This window comes from Acanthochromis polyacanthus, chromosome 3 (genome assembly GCF_021347895.1).
Source record: "Acanthochromis polyacanthus isolate Apoly-LR-REF ecotype Palm Island chromosome 3, KAUST_Apoly_ChrSc, whole genome shotgun sequence".
Taxonomy (NCBI): Eukaryota; Metazoa; Chordata; class Actinopteri; family Pomacentridae; genus Acanthochromis; species Acanthochromis polyacanthus.
The window spans coordinates 42,334,056-42,354,927 of record NC_067115.1 but is presented as its reverse complement, the minus strand read 5'-3'; the positions used below and the strand labels follow the sequence as shown (position 1 = coordinate 42,354,927).

The 20,872-nt window shown below is 39.8% G+C and overlaps 1 protein-coding gene across 1 annotated transcript in view; it reads right to left on the bottom strand.

The window, feature by feature from the left end:
- Positions 1-20,872, bottom strand: part of socs7 (suppressor of cytokine signaling 7) — a 37,877-nt gene that overhangs the window by 4,388 nt on the left and 12,617 nt on the right. Inside the window, exons 4-8 of the mRNA XM_022196533.2 lie at positions 19,849-19,983; positions 19,569-19,714; positions 18,134-18,302; positions 4,775-4,903; positions 2,785-2,920 (exon numbers count right to left, since the gene is read on the bottom strand). Of these exons, the coding sequence (XP_022052225.2) occupies positions 2,785-2,920; positions 4,775-4,903; positions 18,134-18,302; positions 19,569-19,714; positions 19,849-19,983 (715 nt within the window). The remainder of the gene's footprint in view (positions 1-2,784; positions 2,921-4,774; positions 4,904-18,133; positions 18,303-19,568; positions 19,715-19,848; positions 19,984-20,872) is intronic.

The following is a 20,872-nucleotide window of genomic DNA, read 5'->3' as shown; positions in this document are numbered from 1 at the left end:
TCATTTAATTGACATCACAGGTGTTTCCAAACTCATAATCAGTCAGTCTGCCTATTTAAAGGGAGACAAGTAGTCACCCTGCTGTTTGGTGAAAAGGTGTGTACCACACTGAACATGGACAACAGAAAGCGAAGGAGAGAATTGTCCCAGGACATCCGAAAAAAAATGATAGACAAACATCTTAAAGGTAAAGGCTATAAGACCATCTCTAAACAGCTTGAAGTTCCTGTGACAACAGTGGCTCATATTATTCAGAAGTTCAAGACCCACGGGACAGTAGCCAACCTCCCTGGACGTGGCCGCAAGAGGAAAATTGATGACAAATTGAAGAGACGGATCGTTGGAATTGTATCCAAAGAGCCCAGAGCAACCTCCAAAGAAATTAAAGGTGAACTCCAAGGCCAAGGTACATCAGTGTCAGATCGCACCATTCGTCGTTGTTTGAGCCAAAGTGGACTTCATGGGAGACGACCAAGGAGGACACCACTGCTGAAAAAAACTCATAAAAAAGCCAGACTGGAATTTGCAAAAATGCATGTTGACAAGCCACAAAGCTTCTGGGAGAATGTCCTTTGGACAGATGAGACCAAACTGGAGCTTTTTGGTAAGGCACATCAACTCTATGTTCATAGACTCAAAAACCAAGCATACGAAGAAAAGAACACTGTCCCTACGGTGAAACATGGAGGAGGCTCAGTAATGTTTTGGGGCTGCTTTGCTGCATCTGGCACAGGGTGTCTTGAAAGTGTGCAAGGTACGATGAAATCTGAAGACTATCAAGGCATTCTGGAGAGAAATGTGCTGCCTAGTGTCAGAAAGCTTGGTCTCAGTCGCAGGTCATGGGTCTTCCAACAGGACAACGATCCAAAACACACAGCCAAAAACACCCAAGAATGGCTGAGAGAAAAGCGTTGGACTATTCTAAAGTGGCCTTCTATGAGCCCAGATCTGAATCCCATTGAACATATGTGGAAGGAGCTGAAACATGCCATTTGGAGAAGACACCCATCAAACCTGAGACAACTGGAGCTGTTTGCTCATGAGGAGTGGGCCAAAATACCTGTTGACAGCTGCAGAACGCTCATTGACAAATACAGAAATCGTTTAATTGCAGTGATTGCCTCAAAAGGTTGTGCAACAAAATATTAAGTTATGGGTACCATCATTTTTGTCCAGGCCTGTTTCATTAGTTTGTTTTTTTAAATAATTATGTTAATCAACAATTCAAAAGTGATGGCTGATTTTGATTATTTAATTTTCAATAAATTTTTATTTATTGTTACTTTTGTGAGTTTCAAGTGATTTCAGTGAGAATTGTGAGTTTTTCCTTCTTTAACTGAGGGGTACCAACAATTTTGTCCACGTGTGTACTGGAAAATATCAACTGTATGGGGTCCTACATCTTCATAATGAAAAGGGATTGTGTTGAAATCTAGTTTTAAGACATTCTTTGCTTTACTTGAGTTCATTTTTAAATTTGTTATAAAGTTTTTAATGCAGAAAATACTTATAAAATCCAATCATACCTTGTATACAAACAAAGTGTCAGCTTTCAGAAGCTAAACTTCTTTTATGGCATTTCTTGTGGCAGACTTTCGGTAGGAGGACTTATCAAAGGTTTGCCTTCATTTCTTATTATTTAGGTCCAGAGGCCAGGGAATCTTTTCAGTTCAGCCATTACATATATAAATGTAAATACTTAGAAATGTAGAAAATGTTTTGAGATATCTAAGTATTTACATTTATATATGTAATGGCTGAACTGAAAAGATTCCCTGACCTCTGGACCTAAATAAGAAATGTAGGCAAACCTTTGATAAGTCCTCCTACCGAAAGTCTGCCACAAGAAATGCCATAAAAGAAGTTTAGCTCAAAAATGTAAAAAAATTGTGGCAGAAATCATAGCAACATTAAAAAGTCAACGAAGGATTATGCATCACTGCAAAACATCTGATACTTGTTAAGATTCACAGTTGTGGACGGACTGGTAACAGACCCACTGCCAAACAACCGAAGCAGCTACTTTTTACAATCATCCTTACTTCCCTTCAAGACCCAGCTCCTGAGCTTTTGGTTGGATACAATCTCATTTTATTATTATGCATATTAAGCACAACAACAGACCCACCATGTCTCCTTAATAACATGATATACCGTTCAAAAGCTTGGGCCACTTAGAAATGTCCTTATTTTTGAAAGGAAAGTAGTTTTTTCAATGAAAACAACATTAAAGGAATGGTAAATCCAGTGTAGACATAGTTAATGTGGTAGATGACTATTGTAGCTGCAAACGGCTGATTTTTAATGGAATATCTTCATAGGGGTACAGAGGAACATTTCCAGCAACCATCACTCCTGTGTTCTAATGCTACATTGTGTTAGCTAATGGTGTTGAAAGGCTCACTGATGATTAGAAAACTCTTGTGCAGTTATGTTAGCACACGGATAAAAGTGTGAGTTCTCATGGAAAACAGGAAATTGCCTGGGTGAGCCCAAACTTTTGAACGGTGATGTATATGCTTGAATGTGTCTAGATTCATGTGATGCATTTAAGTACAACTGCTAGAGAGTTTAAATGTCTCGCTGTGCTTCGTTGTACACAACGAGTTTAACGTTTCACCTCACACAGCCTGACCGCAGACTCTAAGATCTAAGATCTCCACAAACTTGGAGTCAAAAACTTTGGATAAGTCTCAGAAAACCAATAATTCAAGGGAGAGCGGGGTTTTCCTGAGCAAAATGGTGTACATGCAAATGATCCTGTGACTGTTAGGAGCTGAGTACCTGGGCAGTGGAAGCTCCTGGATGTGGTCGATGCGGACTATTTGTCGGATGCAGAAGCGACAGAGATGTTGTAGTGACTTCACGTTGCTGAAGCGAGATACAGGATACAGCAGCTGGACCGGAGTGGGAGGAAGCCCTGGGACAAACAGTGAAATGTTATTCACTGATACATTCTGACCCAGTTGACCACTTCTCCATCTCTGCAGTGCGTCCTTTGGTTAAGGCACGCTGGGGGTCCAGTGGCTTTAACACATATCCCAGTTTAAATACAGCTGAATGCCTTTGTTGCATATCATTTCACCTCTCTATGTCCTCATTTGCTGCTGTCTCTACGCCTTTAAATACAAGAAACACTAAAAAATAGTAACAACTATTTTTTCATAAAACTGAGAGCAACTTGATTCATACTACAACAGCTAAAAAGCAACATTATCATTCATGCAAAGTGTCTCACTGTTGTCTGAGGAAATAGCTCCTAAAAGCAGGTGATTTTTTTGAAAGTTTTTTTCTATGAAAGCTGCTGATTGCTGCTTCCATAAGTGACCCTGTGATGGCAGTGAAAGTTTAAAAAACAGGAAAGTTGTGGCGTTAAAGCAAAGCAGTTCATTGCTACCAAAGACAACTCACACATCTGATACATTAACATATATATTGTAGCCTTTTTAAAAAGCCTCATACTGCAGTATTTAACCAGCATGAATAAAAACAGGAGTGAAGAATGCATTCACTGGAGTAGTGATGGAGAAATTAGCATTTATGGACACAGGTCCATCCATCCATCCATTATCTATACACCGCTTAATGCTCATTATGACCCTAATGTCTATCCTAGTGAAGGTAGGAGACACCCTGGACAGGTAACAGTCTATCACAGGGCTACACATAGAGACAAACAATCACACCGACATTCACACCTACAGACAGTTTACAATCACCAATTAACCTCAGCATGTTTCTGGGCTGTGAGAGGAAGCTGGAGAACCTGGAGAAAACCCACACATCCACAGAGAAAATGTGAACTCCATGCAGAAAGCTTTCGGGAAGGCCGGGGCGCAAACCGAGGATCTTATAGCTGCAAGGCGACAGCGCTAACCACCCAGTCACCATGCTGCCTGTCACAGGTTCAGTGTGATGTAATTATTAGACACATAACCTCATATGAAGAGTTCATTTGCAAAAACAGGTAACTCTGTTTTATAAATTTTCAGAAAACTCATTTTTTATTGTTTACTTTAGATAACACTAATAATTTATTTATTCTATATTTTGTCAAGTATTTTCTACTGAGTCAAATTTTCAGTTTGATTGATATTATCTCAAGTAAACAATAAAATATAAGGTTTTCTGACAATTTATCAAAACGGAGTTATCTGTTTTTGCAAATGAACTCTTCATATTCAAATCAAATTTTACAAGGAAGGAATATAATTTCCAGTTAGAAAACATGCATTTTCACCAAGAAAGATCTATTTTTACCATTAGAAATCAATGGAGGTCTGACCATAACTGTGCAATGTTTGGACACGGCATCCAACATGTCCTAAATACCATCATCTTGGTTGGCTTCTGCCAGCTGTGAAACCAGCTTATAGGTGTATTTCTGTCAGCTGGACTGGTGACGTGCAGCAGGATGCAGTGACCTTTGAGAAACTGCATGTGCAAAAAGCGCAGGAAACATTGTGGATACTGTACACACGCCTATAGTAAATATAAACCACTTTCATACCGCATATTTTTGCAAACCGTACAAATTTACTGTAAGACGTAGAGTTTATGCCTAACCTCAAGCCCAGCTGCATGTGGAGGATGCCCTGTGCTCATAGCTGCATTCATACAATCATGAATCATTGACAAGTTGGATGCAGACATCAGACAGTCACATACGTTCCTCCTCTCCTCCGTCTCTCAGGTAGTTCTCACTAAGTGGGAGCTCACATTCATTTTTGATCCGGTCAGGCTCCATGTGGCTATGTGACCTATATTTTTTTACCTGGGACTCTGGAGCGGAGGAAGTAGAGGAATTTGCCGTTCTTGGAGTGCATGATGGCTCGCTCGATGAACTCCACCACAGAGTGGCAGCGGTCCTCGAACTTCGGGTGACACCACAGACTGAATGTCCCTGGAGGCAGAAAGAAATGTTTTCAGTTTCTGTCTGGATTACATGAAGCATTGAATTATCCACAAGCCACATCTGTACAGATGCAGTGAACACATAAAACAGAGATTTGCCCTTCACAGAACACACATCATCGTCAGGGTCTTCAAGTCACCCGTCAAACCAAAATCTGTTCCAGATTAAGAGCTTAATTCTGACAGGATGGGGTGCAACAATTAAGTGAGCCAGCTGTGCAAAAAGAGAACTGCACAAAAGGAAATTTACACCAGCTTGTAGAGCTTTAAGTTTGACATTGAGCCCCGGTGTCATGTTCCAACTTTAATGCTGCACGTGTCTTTGGTTGTTCTTTTTACTTTTGGTTGTGTTGTCTGCATTTGCTTAAAATTTCTGTATTAATTTAAGTGATCTCACTTTACAGCATTTTTCCTAAATACTGAAAGTGTGTCACCAAATTTGTGGAGATATTTAGTTCATTTGATTGTGTTTTGTTAATTTGCATTCAGAAAATCTTACAGTGCACGTCTGTAATTCCAATGTTACTGAAATGATCCGTAACAGATTAAAGCTGGAGAAACTCAGGCCTCAGGGAGACTGGAAGCTCATAGCTTTAATAATATTTGTGAATATTGTGTGTGTGTGTGTGTGTGTGTGTGTGTGTGTGTGTGTGTGTGTGTGTGTGTGTGTGTGTGTGTGTGTGTGTGTGTGTGTGTGTGTGTGTGTGTATACACTGCCAATTAAAAATTTGAGGTCACTTTGAAATGTCCTTATTTTTGAAAGAAAAACATCTTTTGTTAATGAAGATAACATTCAATGAATCAGAAACATTGTGAATGTGGTAAATGACTATTCTAGCTGTGCAGATGACCGTCCTCCCCATGTTCGATGATGGTGATGTCATCTATAAAGTGGCCCCTAAGTGTGCCCTTAACAGGCTTGATGTCCTCCGTCACTCAGCCATCCGTCCTGCTACTGTTACGCCTTTCTCCACTCACCATTGTGACCTTTATAAACTGGTGGGTTGGTCCTCCCTTTACACCAGGCGACTCCAGCACTGGATTTACTCATCTACAAGACCCGATCGGGGAAGACACCTCAATACCTCTCCAACCTCCTACACTCTTTCCATAAAAACTGGTCCAGTGATTTCAAAACACTTTCTGTCCCCAAGGTTCAGGCTGTCTTTGTCCGGAATTCCTTTTGCTTTGCTGAAACATGCGATTGGAATTCCCTCCAAAAATCTCTGAAACCGTCATCTTTTCCATCACTTACATCTTTAAGCAGAAGCTGCAGCAGACCCTAGCTGACCGCTGCACATGCTGACTGTTTTCATGGAATTGCTAGCATGAATCCAGGCTGTTTTAATCTCTGTTTAAACACTTGTGTGTCCATTTTGTATATGTATTGTTCACTTGTTATCTTTCTTTCTGCTGGGGCCTCTTGCCAGGTCATCACTGTAAATGGGAAGTTCTTCTCAAGTGATCTTACCTGGTAAAATAAAGAATGAAAAAAAAACACTGATTTTTAATGGAATATCTCCATAGGGGTACAGAGGAACATTTCCAGCAACCATCACTCCTATGTTCTAATGCTACATTGTGCTAGCTAATGGTGGTGAAAGGCTCATTGATGGTTAGAAAACCCTTGTGCAGTTATGTTAGCACATGGATAAAAGTGTGAGTTTTGATGGAAAACATGTAATTGTCTCAGTGATACTGCACCTTTAGACAGTAGTGTATGAGTTGGAGTTGATGATTTTTGCTGCTGTGATCTTGCGTATCTGTAATTAGTCCACCAAGGAATGCGGCAGAGTTACGTGACAATTGGTGTTGGTTTATCTGTCTGTTAGCAACTTTGCTCAAAAATGGACACACGAATTCATCCACAAATCCTTGGATTTGTCAAACATTCCTGTGTCATTGCAAGATAGTGTCACAGCGTCACTGTAACCATGACAACAAGTGAACACTATGTCAGCTGCCTGCTGAAGATCACATGATTACGATCCTACTACAAATCCATCGCTGTGGACCATGAATTTTTTAAAGATTTTATCCACCGGAAATCATACGACTGAGCAGCCTTGGCAGAGTATTGAGCTTTCTGAGTGCTTTTCTTGTTTGCTCTGAGGTCTTTTGCAAACTCTTGATCTCACTGAGGCTTGCTGAATAAATAAAACTAAACAAAACTTAACTTGAACTCTCCCCCTGCCTCAGGTCTTTATGCTAAACTGAGATAACCATGTCCTGATTCTCTGTACTTCATGCGCTTATTTATCTCTTTCAAAAAGACAGAAAATTACAATTCCTCCGCTGAGCAGAGCAAAAATATATCTTCTCATAGGCTGTTTCTGATCCATTCCAGAGCAGAAAAATAATCACTGAAAACCATCTAAAATGAATGTACAATATAAAATTATCAACAACCAGCCACCCTGTAATAAGACACATCTGAACATGTCTAAATAGTGTGAGGGAGTTGACTTGTTGTGACCACCCAGTGGTTGTTTATCTGAAAGCCGCTCTGCCCTCGATTCATGCCAGGCCACGGTGCATTCATGCAAACAAGATTGTGTTGATATGAACGCGTTGTGTCAGTCGTGGCTGCGCGTCTGAATAATGAATGTGTTTCCTGGCATGACTCTATGGCCTTATAATAGTGACTCATTAATGTACAGCCTCAGTTCTGTACATCTGCATGAGGGTGTGTGTGTGTTTGGGTGTTTGCCTGGTTACATATGCATCTTTCATGAGTCACCTTATTAGCTGGTCACAAATGTGGCTTCAGTTCAAATATTCATGTGCTGTTATGGGAGTTATTACTGCATGCATTTTACACTTTCACTTGATCAAATCTGTATATATATATATATATATATATATATATATATATATATATATATGTGTGTGTGTGTGTGTGTGTGTGTGTGTGTGTGTGTGTGTGTGTGTGTGGTCAGGTGCTGGCTATACTTGTGGGGACCAAATGTCCCCACAACTGTAGGAAAACTGAAAACAATGTCACTTGTGGGGACCTCATTTTGGTCCCCACAAGTTTAAACAGTGTTTTCTTGGCCATGTTGTTGTTACTGAAAAAAGTAAAAGTGCAAAAATGTTTCTTTAGGGTTAGCCATTGTTTTGGTCTGGGTTAAGGTTAGGGTTAGGGGCTAGATATGAATGGGAGTCAATGGTAGGTCCCCACAATGATAGAAAAACATAGTGTGTGTGTGTGTGTGTGTGTGTGTGTGTGTGTGTGTGTGTGTGTGTGTGTGTGTGTGTGTGTGTGTGTGTGTGTGTGTGTGTGCGTGTGTGTGTGTGTGTGTGTGTTCATTCATTGTTAATTGTTCTGTTTACAGTAAATTTGGTAACTCTGTTGTATAATAAAGTATTCTGACTTCAAGCTTGTTTGAATTCAGATCACTTTTTAGGTTTTTTTCCTTTGTAATGAAAGTCTTTTTTTAAAGAACTGTGTCATTGAGGACACTGAGGTCAATTGTCTCTAGAAGTGGGTTTAAATGGACTAACAATTGCACAATGTAAGTTTTCATGTCTAAATGTTTTAAGATTAAAATAAAGCAGCTGGGATTCACAATGTCTTCGCCAGATGTATATTTGTGGATATGTACACAAGATGGTTAAATCACATGAAGGTAATTAGGGAGTCAGATGATAATTACACCAAAAATAATAAACCGCTGAAAAACTGAACTCTAAATTAAAATCACAAAGTCTTGACCTTAGTGTCCTCACTTTGTGTCAATCCAGGATACTGCCCTTCCTGTGTTTTATCTTTATGAAAAAGATATGAATCTCTTTTATGTTATTATATTTGAAGGCAGCTGCTTTAAGATTTATCTCTTGGGTCACATGTGATATGTGGTTTTATTCTGTCCATTTATTGTGGAACTGCAGTGGGGCATCTAAAACAAATTTCCCCAAGGGGACACATGAAGTACAGCTTATCTTATTTTATCATATCTTACCTTATTTGAAATTTTCCAGGAAAAAGTTTGACCTGGAGGATTCACTCAAAATCATACTTCAAGTATCTTCTTCAGGCGCAAACATAAAATGAACTCTTCCACCTCTGTTTAGTGCACACGTGTCTGCATGGACATCTGTCTGTTTAAATTTACCTTCTTTAAAAATGAGACCAAGGCTCTCTTTTATGAGAATGTCCTGGAAAAGACAGGCAGCAGCACAAACAGACGTTAAGTAAGGTTTAAATAAAGATAACAGTGTATTAGAGAACCATAAAATCGCAAAACTATCTGTTATAAGTCATCAGTGACAAAAATCAAACAGGACGATGTGAGTCTTTCATGTACATCTGAAAGTTGCTTTGAATTCATTTAGTGCAACGAGCTTTTTAAGATTCAGGCAGTTTTTCAACTGCTTCAAATCAAAGGGAGCCGCATACTTAAACGCCCTTTTCTCCAGTTCAGTACAGACTGGGAACAGACTGCAGAAGTAAATCCTGGGAGCATGGACAATAGTAGCTTTTTTGGTGATTCATAGATTCATAGATTTGGGCCATTCCAGAAATGGAGGAGATTTTATGACCTACCCATCAAATTTCAAATAATCCATGTAAAAAATACTAAAACATGTACTTGTGTAAATGTTCTTGTCCTGAGACCAAATCTAAAAAACAAACAAACTAGGAGACAAGAATGTTTAAAAATATTTTTTAAAATATCAAATAAGTCTGGAGTTCCCCTAAAATGACATTTTTCTCCTGTCCCACCACCCTGATGACCAAATAGAGTCTCAAATAAACAGTGAAAATGAAACCTAAACTTTTTTAAACAGCCTAGTATTTTAAATAATAATTATCATGCATGGAACATATGTCCCACAACAACCCTGTTAGCAGAACCTTTCTAGCTGGTAGAAGAAAAAGAAAACTGTGGATCACATGAAACGCTGGACTTAACATCATCAGTTTTCCCAAAAGAATGGGTAGAGCAAAGCTATGTCCTCTCTTCTATTTTTCGTATTTTCATAACATTGTCAGCCTTGATTGAATGTCTCACTATACCTCATGCACCCTGTTATGTATATTAACATGACAAGACAAATTCTTTCCACTTTTTCCATCAGTCAGTTTGTCCTCTTGGTCAACAGTAACAGCTAGCTAAATATCTAGCTTCTACTGCTGAGAAAAAGATCACATTAGCATGGATTAGCCACCCTGTTACTGTGATTAGAGTAGGGCTAGCAAACAACACATAAAACATGGAATAAAAATGGTACCACTGGTGTGTAAGCTCAGCCAAACAAGCTTTTAATAGTTTATTACCTATTATTGATCAATATGTAGCAGAAAATTGTAAAAGAGAATGTTTATTTTTCCAAAATTTAGAAGTTAAAATGTCCTACAGTTCTGGAATGATTCCTCTAAATGCAGTTAATCAATAATAGCCTCATAAAAAGGAATGACTGAGTCTATAGATGGACAAGGCCCATCATTTAACTCGCACGTATAACAAGCCATGCTACTATGTCAACTTTACCTCTATATGAGACATTGCAGCCTCTGTGAGATTACACAGTTTTTTTCAAACAGGTTGAAAAACATTTGTTTTCATTTGCCAAATAGAGCCATTTTCTGCCTATTTACATCTCTTTGTGGCCCTTCAAACTAAGTCTTTGGTTCAGCTGAGAACGAGTCATTGTTGTGAGCTCTTCTTAGAACTCACTACCTGAGCTAACCCCAGCATGGTGTCCTGTTTTTCAGCAGCTGCTACAAGCACAAGTGTGTTATGGCCTCTATTGAGATTTGATACCTCAGTCACAAAATGTGTCTAATGGTTGTCTGGCTGCAGCTTTTAGTAGAACAATATGTACAGTGACATTTGCAGCCCTCTGGATTCACAGTTTAATTTTCTGTTTGTTTAATTTGAAATAACTTCTTTTCCAAACTGTATTTTATTCTCTTTCATTGTATTTTTTTAACCTTTTCATTGGTTTATTGCCAAACTCATGAACAGCTATTCAAATTTTAATTGTTCTTTACATCTGTACATTTTTCATTGATTGGTTGACTGAATTTTTCACACATGGTAAACTTTGTTTTGTATTGTGAGGATTGTAAAGATGCTGCCGTCTTTGTCTGGCAGTTAAGTTGTACGTGGCAGTAGCTCTGAGCTGGAACAAATTTCCCCAGGGAGTAATAAATAGAATCTTGATCTTAAATTACAGCCACATCTTTGACGTTGATACAATATTGCACGAACATGTTGTTGAATAAGATCATTCTCTGTGGCCCTTTACATCTGCAGAGGGACGGTAACAGAGAGGGAAGTGCTGCCGTCTGTCTGCCACAGCTCTGGCAAATCTTTTTGATTACAGTCTGTGAAAGTGAGCAGTATGAGGTGGACAGACTCGTATATTATGGATGATTGTGTATGTGGTATACAGTCAGCTTGTATTTGTGCAGGAACGGTCTTATATGACTTAAAGTAGTAATGTGTGCTCATACATGTGTTGCGTGTCAATGTTGCATGCCTGAAGTGTTGGATGACCAGCATATGGAGCTGTGTGAGTGGGTTTCTGTAAGGGCTCTATCTTTCTGTCTCTGTGGGGACCAGTGTGGCATTTTGGATTGAAAGTGAGGACACCTGGGAAAAATGAAGAGTATTTCTTGTGATCTTTTGTTTTAGGGTAAGGATCTGACATGAGGCTGTGGTGATTGTTGAATTGAGCATTAGTATGATGTAATTTTGTCATCTGCACATCTGAAAGGCTCCATTACTGTCATGCAGATTGTAACTCAAACCTGACTTCCTCAGAACATTGTAGTAAATTTACTATCTGTAAACTGAGGAGCATCCCCCGGATTAGATCATTTATTTCATTTATTGATTCAAAAAGTATGAATAAGGAATATTCATAGATATTCCTTTTTATTAACCTCAAACTTATGTTTTCTTTTTTTAAACAGAAATGTTCAGCTATTTCCTTTCTTGTGCACTTTTGATCTTCATTTCAACTGTTCACCAGCAATGAGAGCAAGGCTGAAGTAAAAAAAAAACAACAAAACAAGAACAAACAAACAGTAAAAACAAGGGGGGGAAATGGAATGAATAAAAGCAAAAAATAAATGGAAAGTGGTAAAAGGGTCTGCACTCCAAACTGTAAACTGACCAGTATAATTTCTGCCTTCTCATTTGGTAATGCACAGGCCCTTGATAAGGTTTGTTTCTCTCTCTTTGAACCTGAAAATAGGAGCACATTTAGCCCATTCTCACTGTTCAGAACTGGTTTTAAAGTCTTTTTCCTTGTTTACAAAGGCCCTGACTGGCCATACCACATCTAAACGTGTTAAAGAGACTAATTTTAAGGACAAGTTTCTACTTTTTAACTGCATTTAGCCGATGCTGGCTTTTCTATTTTTATGTTTGTGAAGCACTTTGTAAGTGCTCTATAATGTTATAAACTGACTGTGTATGTGAACATAGTCATCCACAGGGACAGTGTACCTCAGTGAACTCCTCCACATTAGCACACCCAGCCAAACTCTCACATTATCTTCCTCCTTCAACCTCACCATACCTCCTGCTCTATGACCACCATGGACTCCAGACTCTGGAACTCCTTCCCACCTCACATCCCAAACATCCACACACTGACCATTTTCAAATCCCATCTGAAAACCCACCTGTTCAAACAAGTAGACTCACTCTGACTTCCATTCCTCTGCAAATTTCTTTTAAACTTTTTACATCTTTAAATTTTATTATGTGACGATCGGTGTTGGTTTGTCTGTCTGTCTGTCTGTCTTGTCCGCCTGCCTGCCTGCCTGTCTGTCTGTCTGTCTGTCTGTTCACATCACTCAAAAAGGGACTACCAGATTTGGACTACATTTTCAGGGAAGAAAATGGGGGGGCGGCATGGCGGTAGAGCGGCCGTCTTGTAACTGGAAGGTTGCCGGTTTGATCCTCGGCCCATTGAGGTGTCCCTGAGCGAGACACCTAACCCCTAATTGCTCCTGGTGGGTCGTGGTTAGCGCCTTGCATGGCAGCTTCCGCCATCAGTGTGTGAATGGGTGAATGTGATGTATCATGTAAAGCGCTTTGGATAAAAGCGCTATATAAATACAACCATTTACCAAGATCAGAAATGAAACAAGGACCAGTTGATTTTGGCAGTGATGCGGCTTATAGTCTGGATCCACATCATGGCGTGGCGTCATTGTAACCATGACAACAAGTGAAAACTACATCAGCTGCCTGCTGATGATCACATGATTGCTATCCTTCTACAAATCCACCACTGACTTATCAGTCAGGACTTATCAGGACTTACACGCGTGGACAAAATTGTTGGTACCCCTCAGTTAAAGAAGGAAAAACCCACAATTCTCACTGAAATCACTTGAAACTCACAAAAGTAACAATAAATAAAAATTTATTGAAAATTAAATAATCAAAAACAGCCATCACTTTTGAATTGTTGATTAACATAATTATTTTAAAAAACAAACTAATGAAACAGGCCTGGACAAAAATGATGGTACCTCTATAAAAGATTGAAAACTATTTGACCAGAGTGACATGATTAACTCAGGTGTGTCATTTAATTGACATCACAGGTGTTTCCAAACTCATAATCAGTCAGTCTGCCTATTTAAAGGGAGACAAGTAGTCACCCTGCTGTTTGGTGAAAAGGTGTGTACCACACTGAACATGGACAACAGAAAGCGAAGGAGAGAATTGTCCCAGGACATCCGAAAAAAATGATAGACAAACATCTTAAAGGTAAAGGCTATAAGACCATCTCTAAACAGCTTGAAGTTCCTGTGACAACAGTGGCTCATATTATTCAGAAGTTCAAGACCCACGGGACAGTAGCCAACCTCCCTGGACGTGGCCGCAAGAGGAAAATTGATGACAAATTGAAGAGACGGATCGTTGGAATTGTATCCAAAGAGCCCAGAGCAACCTCCAAAGAAATTAAAGGTGAACTCCAAGGCCAAGGTACATCAGTGTCAGATCGCACCATTTGTCGTTGTTTGAGCCAAAGTGGACTTCATGGGAGACGACCAAGGAGGACACCACTGCTGAAAAAAACTCATAAAAAAGCCAGACTGGAATTTGCAAAAATGCATGATGACAAGCCACAAAGCTTCTGGGAGAATGTCCTTTGGACAGATGAGACCAGACTGGAGCTTTTTGGTAAGGCACATCAACTCTATGTTCATAGACTCAAAAACCAAGCATACGAAGAAAAGAACACTGTCCCTACGGTGAAACATGGAGGAGGCTCAGTAATGTTTTGGGGCTGCTTTGCTGCATCTGGCACAGGGTGTCCTGAAAGTGTGCAAGGTACGATGAAATCTGAAGACTATCAAGGCATTCTGGAGAGAAATGTGCTGCCTCGTGTCAGAAAGCTTGGTCTCAGTCGCAGGTCATGGGTCTTCCAACAGGACAACGATCCAAAACACACAGCCAAAAACACCCAAGAATGGCTGAGAGAAAAGCGTTGGACTATTCTAAAGTGGCCTTCTATGAGCCCAGATCTGAATCCCATTGAACATATGTGGAAGGAGCTGAAACATGCCATTTGGAGAAGACACCCATCAAACCTGAGACAACTGGAGCTGTTTGCTCATGAGGAGTGGGCCAAAATACCTGTTGACAGCTGCAGAACGCTCATTGACAAATACAGAAATCGTTTAATTGCAGTGATTGCCTCAAAAGGTTGTGCAACAAAATATTAAGTTATGGGTACCATCATTTTTGTCCAGCCCTATTTCATTAGTTTGTTTTTTTTAAATAATTATGTTAATCAACAATTCAAAAGTGATGGCTGATTTTGATTATTTAATTTTCAATAAATTTTTATTTATTGTTACTTTTGTGAGTTTCAAGTGATTTCAGTGAGAATTGTGGGTTTTTCCTTCTTTAACTGAGGGGTATCAACAATTTTGTCCACGTGTGTATCTGTCAGAAATGATACAAGGAACAAATGATTAAATTGTGGGGGTGTTTCTGAGTCCCATCAATTCCCGCCGCCCGCTACATGTTTAGGTCACTTGATTCGGTATCCGTACATAACATACACATGCATAACAATACTACTACTACTACTAATAATAATAATACTACTACTAATAATAATACATTTTATTCATAGACGCCTTTCAGAGCACCCAAAGACACTGACATGCATAACACACGCTTGTGCTCAACACAAGGTCATTTTGTTTGTGAGTACATCGATAATAAATGGCCACATTCTATGCTGCCGTGATTTCTGTCATGAATTTTTTTAAGATTTCATTTGTCGCAAATGATACAACTGAGCAGCCTTGGTGGAGTGCTGTGCTCTCTGAGTGCTTTTCTTGTTTTGTTAATGTAAATATGTTTTAAGCTGTCTACTTTATACAGTGTCCTTGGGTGTTTTGAAAGGCACGTATAAATAAAATATGTAATATTAATTATGTAGTATTGTATGCATCCACCGCCCACCTTCCTGCCGGCATCCCTGTTTGCTTGAATTACCTGGAAGCTAAGATATAAAGAACTCGGGGATTTACTATTTCAAAAAGGTACTACCAAATGTAGTGTTGAGATCTGGCTGTGGATAAATCCTTCCCCTGATCCTGACATAACTGTTTCTGCTGATAGGTCACCAACCATCAGTATTAAGCAACATTCAGATCTGTCTTTAACTTTACACATGACCAAATTTATGAAAATCATCCTCATCAGAAAATGTCTATACACTGATGCAGTTAAAATTGTTTATGAATGCAATGATTCTCTCACATATTCGACACCGTTTAACAGCCTGGGGGCAAACTAGCTGAACCATTAGATACATAAACACTGAAAATCATCGAGAAAAGGCTCATATGTATCACCACTGTAATATCTTAAGGGTGTCCAAACGTGACCAAATACAGCAGACTGTGTTTAGTTTATGGGATAATAAACAATGTGACTCCTTTTATTAAACCATATCAGTCAAACAAACAACCAGAGCATCACCACACTGGAGGCAGCTTTGAGCAGGGCTGAGTTTAGCTCAAACAAACATAGGTCATGTCCATCCAGTCAGACATTGAGAGGATTCTCTTTGTTCAGCAAAATATAAAAACATTAAAGGTTGTTGCTAGAGGTACGGACCCGTACCCGTAGCCTATGGACTACGGATACGGCACTTGCCATTTGCCAAACAGATACGCGAGATCTGGTCACGTGACTCCCGGTAGACGCTAGCTGTACGGACCCGTAGCATCGGTACGACAGGTACGGACCCTAAACCTGACCCTAACACTAACCTTAACCTTTGCTTACCTTTCAACAGTTTGCAGTGGTTAGCAGCTTCTTGACTTGCGAGACTCGCGTACAGGTCCGTATCTGTCTGGCAAATGGAAAGTGCCGTACCCGTAGCCTGTGGGCTACGGATACGGACCCGTATCCGTAGACACTACCAACATTAAAACACACAAAATACCAGCATTGTTTCCAACATTTGATGCGGTGAGAAGGTTACAGTCCCCATCTAAAGTCGCCTGCTGACTGTCTCTCAGAACATGCAAACCAAGTAAAAGCACACACTCCAATGCTTAAATGCATAACCTGTAATGACTGAATGCTGGTTCAGCTCAGCTACAGTATGCAGAACTCTGGAAACAGCCAAAAACAAAGCAAAGGGGAAAATAACAAACAGACTTTAAAACTACAGTGATCCCCTCTCTGTCTAAAGCCTCCAGCACCAGGCCAGCAGAGGCTTCAAACATCCACAAGTAGTCAAGCCGCTGACCTTTAGCTCATTTCAATCTCGCTGTCTCAAACCCAATCAGCCACAACATCTGGCTCTCACCGCAAACTTTGTCTCTTGTCTCGTGCTAGATTTTGTAAAGCCTGAAAATGGAGGCAAGTGGAGGTGCAGAAATCTAGTTTTTCTCTCGGTCCTCTTGAATCCTATTATGCTGAAAGGTTATTCTGGGTTTTTGCCCAGTGGTAGCTAAAAATAACTGCCTACTTCAGCTTTAAGTTTCTGTCTGTCACGCATATCAGGGATCTCACCAAAACAGTAATCTCAGAGGAGGAGGTTCCATGTATCTGGTTTTGAACCCACAACCTTGTGATTATTAATTGTCCTCAGTGACCCACCGTCTAAGCTGACATACTTTAGAACCGGACCAGTGATTTTTGCATTAGAAACTTTTTTTGTTCCAGCATCATAACACATACATGATATATCAGAGAATATTAGGAGCAACACTCCCACTCTCTCTGCAGTTACATCAGTTAGTTTTCTTATGGTCTGCTATTGGGTGATGTGATGCTCTCTAGATTGAGAAGGGTCAATACATAATTAAGGGACCTTTGAAGTCTGTGGGAAATATCTTGATTAAATTTTTATTAAAAGTGAAAAAAAGCTAATATCTTTATGTTTACTATGATAATGTCTACAAATGCCATAATTATTTATTATGGAAACAATCACTTATTAATAAAAAATGACTGGATGTCACTAAAATGTCAATTAAATAACCGTCCAAATTTAATAACAACCACCTTCTAATGAGCTAAATAATAATAAAATGAGCTTATTCAGAAATGGTTTTGATTGTGTTCTTTTTATTAAGTTGAGATAATCATGACAGTTATTTCTTTTTTGGCAATATATCAAATTTTATATGGAAAACAAAAAATTGTATCATTTTCAAGTAAGTTCCCCATTACAAAAACATCTCTCCAGGAAGTGTGTTAATTCCAGATCACATGACCTGCTCCACGTGATGTCATTTCCTCCTGAAGAAAAGACTGTCAAGACTCCAAGGCTTTCTGAGTTATTTAATACAAAGTAGTTTGTGAGTCAAGTGTGGATTTATGGCATGTCAACAGGTCTATTATAATATCTTTAGAAATAACTTTCAATTTTACTCAATTGTATATATAATATTTAGAAGACTCTTTTTTGTATAAATGTCATGTGGTGTTGGTTATAGGCAGCCATGTTGATTTTAGGCCTGAAAACAGCAAAAATGTAAACTATGATACAAAAAGTCCCTCAATTATATACTGACCCAGAAAGTTTCATCCTTCCAAAACTGGTCTTTTGCAACTCCAACACATTTTCAGAGAATCAAATTAAGTCACTGTTTATAGTCACGTTTATCAAATAGACGTTGACCCACAGTGCTTTCCAACAGAGAAAAACACAGACATGTAATCACGATGCTTTGTCACTGTCAAACGCATGGATAAACCAGACTAACCTCGGTAGTGCTCCATGCGTGTGTGGTGTGTGACTCCCTGCGACCTGAAGCTGAGGCTCAGGATGTATCGAGGGTCTGAACTGTCGCGGACCAGGAAGGAGCCATCCGGTTTCCCCTTCAGCTTCATCTCTGCATCCTCCCAGTTCATGGGTCCCCAGTACCAGCCACACTGTAGCCACAGAGCCCAACAGAGCATCAGGATACCCAGTGAGAAGAAACTGTACTGCCGCTCTCTGTTTATCTCATTTCTAACATGCTCCAAAAAGAACCGGTAAGGATGGAGATGCTACAGAGACCCAGGACCTGAAGGACCAAAGACCTCTCAACCTCAAGGGTTTCTGATGAATTTTAACCTTCATGCAATGCATGCAGGGAAATTCATGCTAGCAGACTAACAATCCTTCTATCTAATACAATGTGACAAGTTCAGTCAACAATCAGCGGACACTTAGTCAAAAAATTCAGGGGTTTAACTAATGAAGGGATAATTCAACAGTTTAAAAAAGATTTTACAGTAGAAATAACAACATAACAATGGACTCAAAGTTATCTAGTTTGTTTTGCTGGCACAATTTCACCAGTTACTGTGCAGTTTCTTCCATTAGGGGCCATCCAAGGGTGGCCACTGAAAACTAGCTTAGGCTACAAATGCTGTGCTATGTGGGTCATTCAGTGCCAACTCACCCTACAGGCCATGTCATTTTTCTTGAAAAACTGAATATAGAAGCTGTTAAGTTCATAAGACCTAGCTAGATCCTAAAGTTCTCAAGACACTTTACTGAAGTGGGTAAAAATTTTAGAATGAAATATTCCTTGTAGCAAAAATATACAGTTAAAACATCTCAAAATGTTGGATATTCAGCTCTGACAGTCACAGTTTTATTGACTGCTAAATAATGTGTAGAAAATGACAGGTCTACATTATTATTCCACTGAATCAACATTTGATGACAACTGGACATCATCTTTTTTGGATAGTACGTTATTTGTGATGGTTCATTTGATTTCTGTAAAACAATCAGCGGTCACTGTGTTGTTGGAAATAACCCATAGGGCTCAGCAGACGCTCAGGACAAGTTTCAACCAAATCTAGTGAAAAATAACTGATTGGTGAGGTTTAGAGGGAACTAGTGTGAATAATGAGGGCCAAAGTATTTGGAGTAGAGCTTTTGGTTTGTGCAAGGTCCCATGACTTAATACACATTTTCAGTTTTTTAAAGAAAATTCATGACATGAAGTGGGAGTTTAGAAGTAAGTATGGTATGAAATGACCCAGGTACCCTTGGTTCCTGCTCCATGCTTTACTACTGCTGATACTCTGAGTTTAGAAGGAATGAGAATTACTGTAATTGCTATTTGTGGCAAAACAAACAAACAAACAAACATAAGTTGTGATTTTTACTTTGTAACAAGCAACAGTGGGAGCCTGACTTACCTTCTCCAGCTCTCTCAGACTGGCAGTGAAGTTGCTGGCTTCTGACCGCCTCAGGGCACACAGCATGGGGGGAGGAACCTGTCTGCTGGGGAGCGGCGCATCAGCCGGAGATGGGTTCGAATGAGGAAGGGCCCGGAGGAAGGCGTCTGAATCAGAGGATTTGAAGGTGAAAGATGAAGCCACATTCATGTAACTGACATCCATGTAGTTCGTTCAAATGAAAAACTGGAGGAAAAGACTAAATTGTGACATTACACCCTTCCCTCAAGAAACGCCTTACCATTGAGGCTGAGACTGTGCTGGATGGTGGCGTGGGAGGGAGGAGGAGGAGGAGGGAGAGGCAGGGGGAGGGACTGCAGGGAGGCGCCCATAACGCTCACTAGGAAAGGTCCAGGCTGAGGCCCGGCTATGTCATCTGGAAGAAGGAGAGAGGAAGGAAGGAAGGAAGGAAGGAAGGAAGGAAGGAAGGAAGGAAGGAAGGAAGGATGAATTTAAGATGGGAGTCACAGACGGAAGGAGGAACAGGTAGAATAAAAGGAGAGCAAAGACAGCGTCAAGAAAATAAACATAGAGGGGGAAGTAAGCAAAGGTAGGATGGAGGTTTTCTCAACACTATCAGACAGAAAGTTTCAGTGTAGTTCTGTGTGATAAAATAATATGTATATCCATCCATCCATTCTCTATACACCGCTTTATCCTCACTAGGGTCATGGGGGGTGCTGGGGTCTATCCCAGCTGACTCGGGTGAAGGCAGGGGACACCCTGGACAGGTCACCAGTCTGTCACAGGGCTACACATACAGACGAACAATCACACTCACATTCACACCTACTGCCAATTTAGAGTAATCAATTAACCTCAGCATATTTTTGGACTGTGGGAGAAAGCCGGAGTACCCGGAGAAAACCCATGCATGCACAGGGAGAACATGCAAACTCCATGCAGAAAGATCCTATTAGAGAAAAAAATCTTCTTGCTGCAAGGCGAAAGTGCTAACCACTACGCCACTGTGCAGCCCGTATATCATTAAATAATCTGTGAACATAGCAAAACCTGCAATAAATGTATTCTACAAACAAGTACTAAGTGTTTAAAGATTATTAAAACACATTTAAACTATTAAAACACATTAGTGAGTTACACTGTTGTACTGGGTGACTTGTTCCTTTGTTACCATGAACACACACATATAACATGTTTAGAGATCATCCAACTGCTAGAAATATTCATTAACCCTAAGTCTGGAAGAGGATTAATCTGCAGCTAAAAAAAAGTAGCCCAAAGCACTGTCTGACTGACACTAT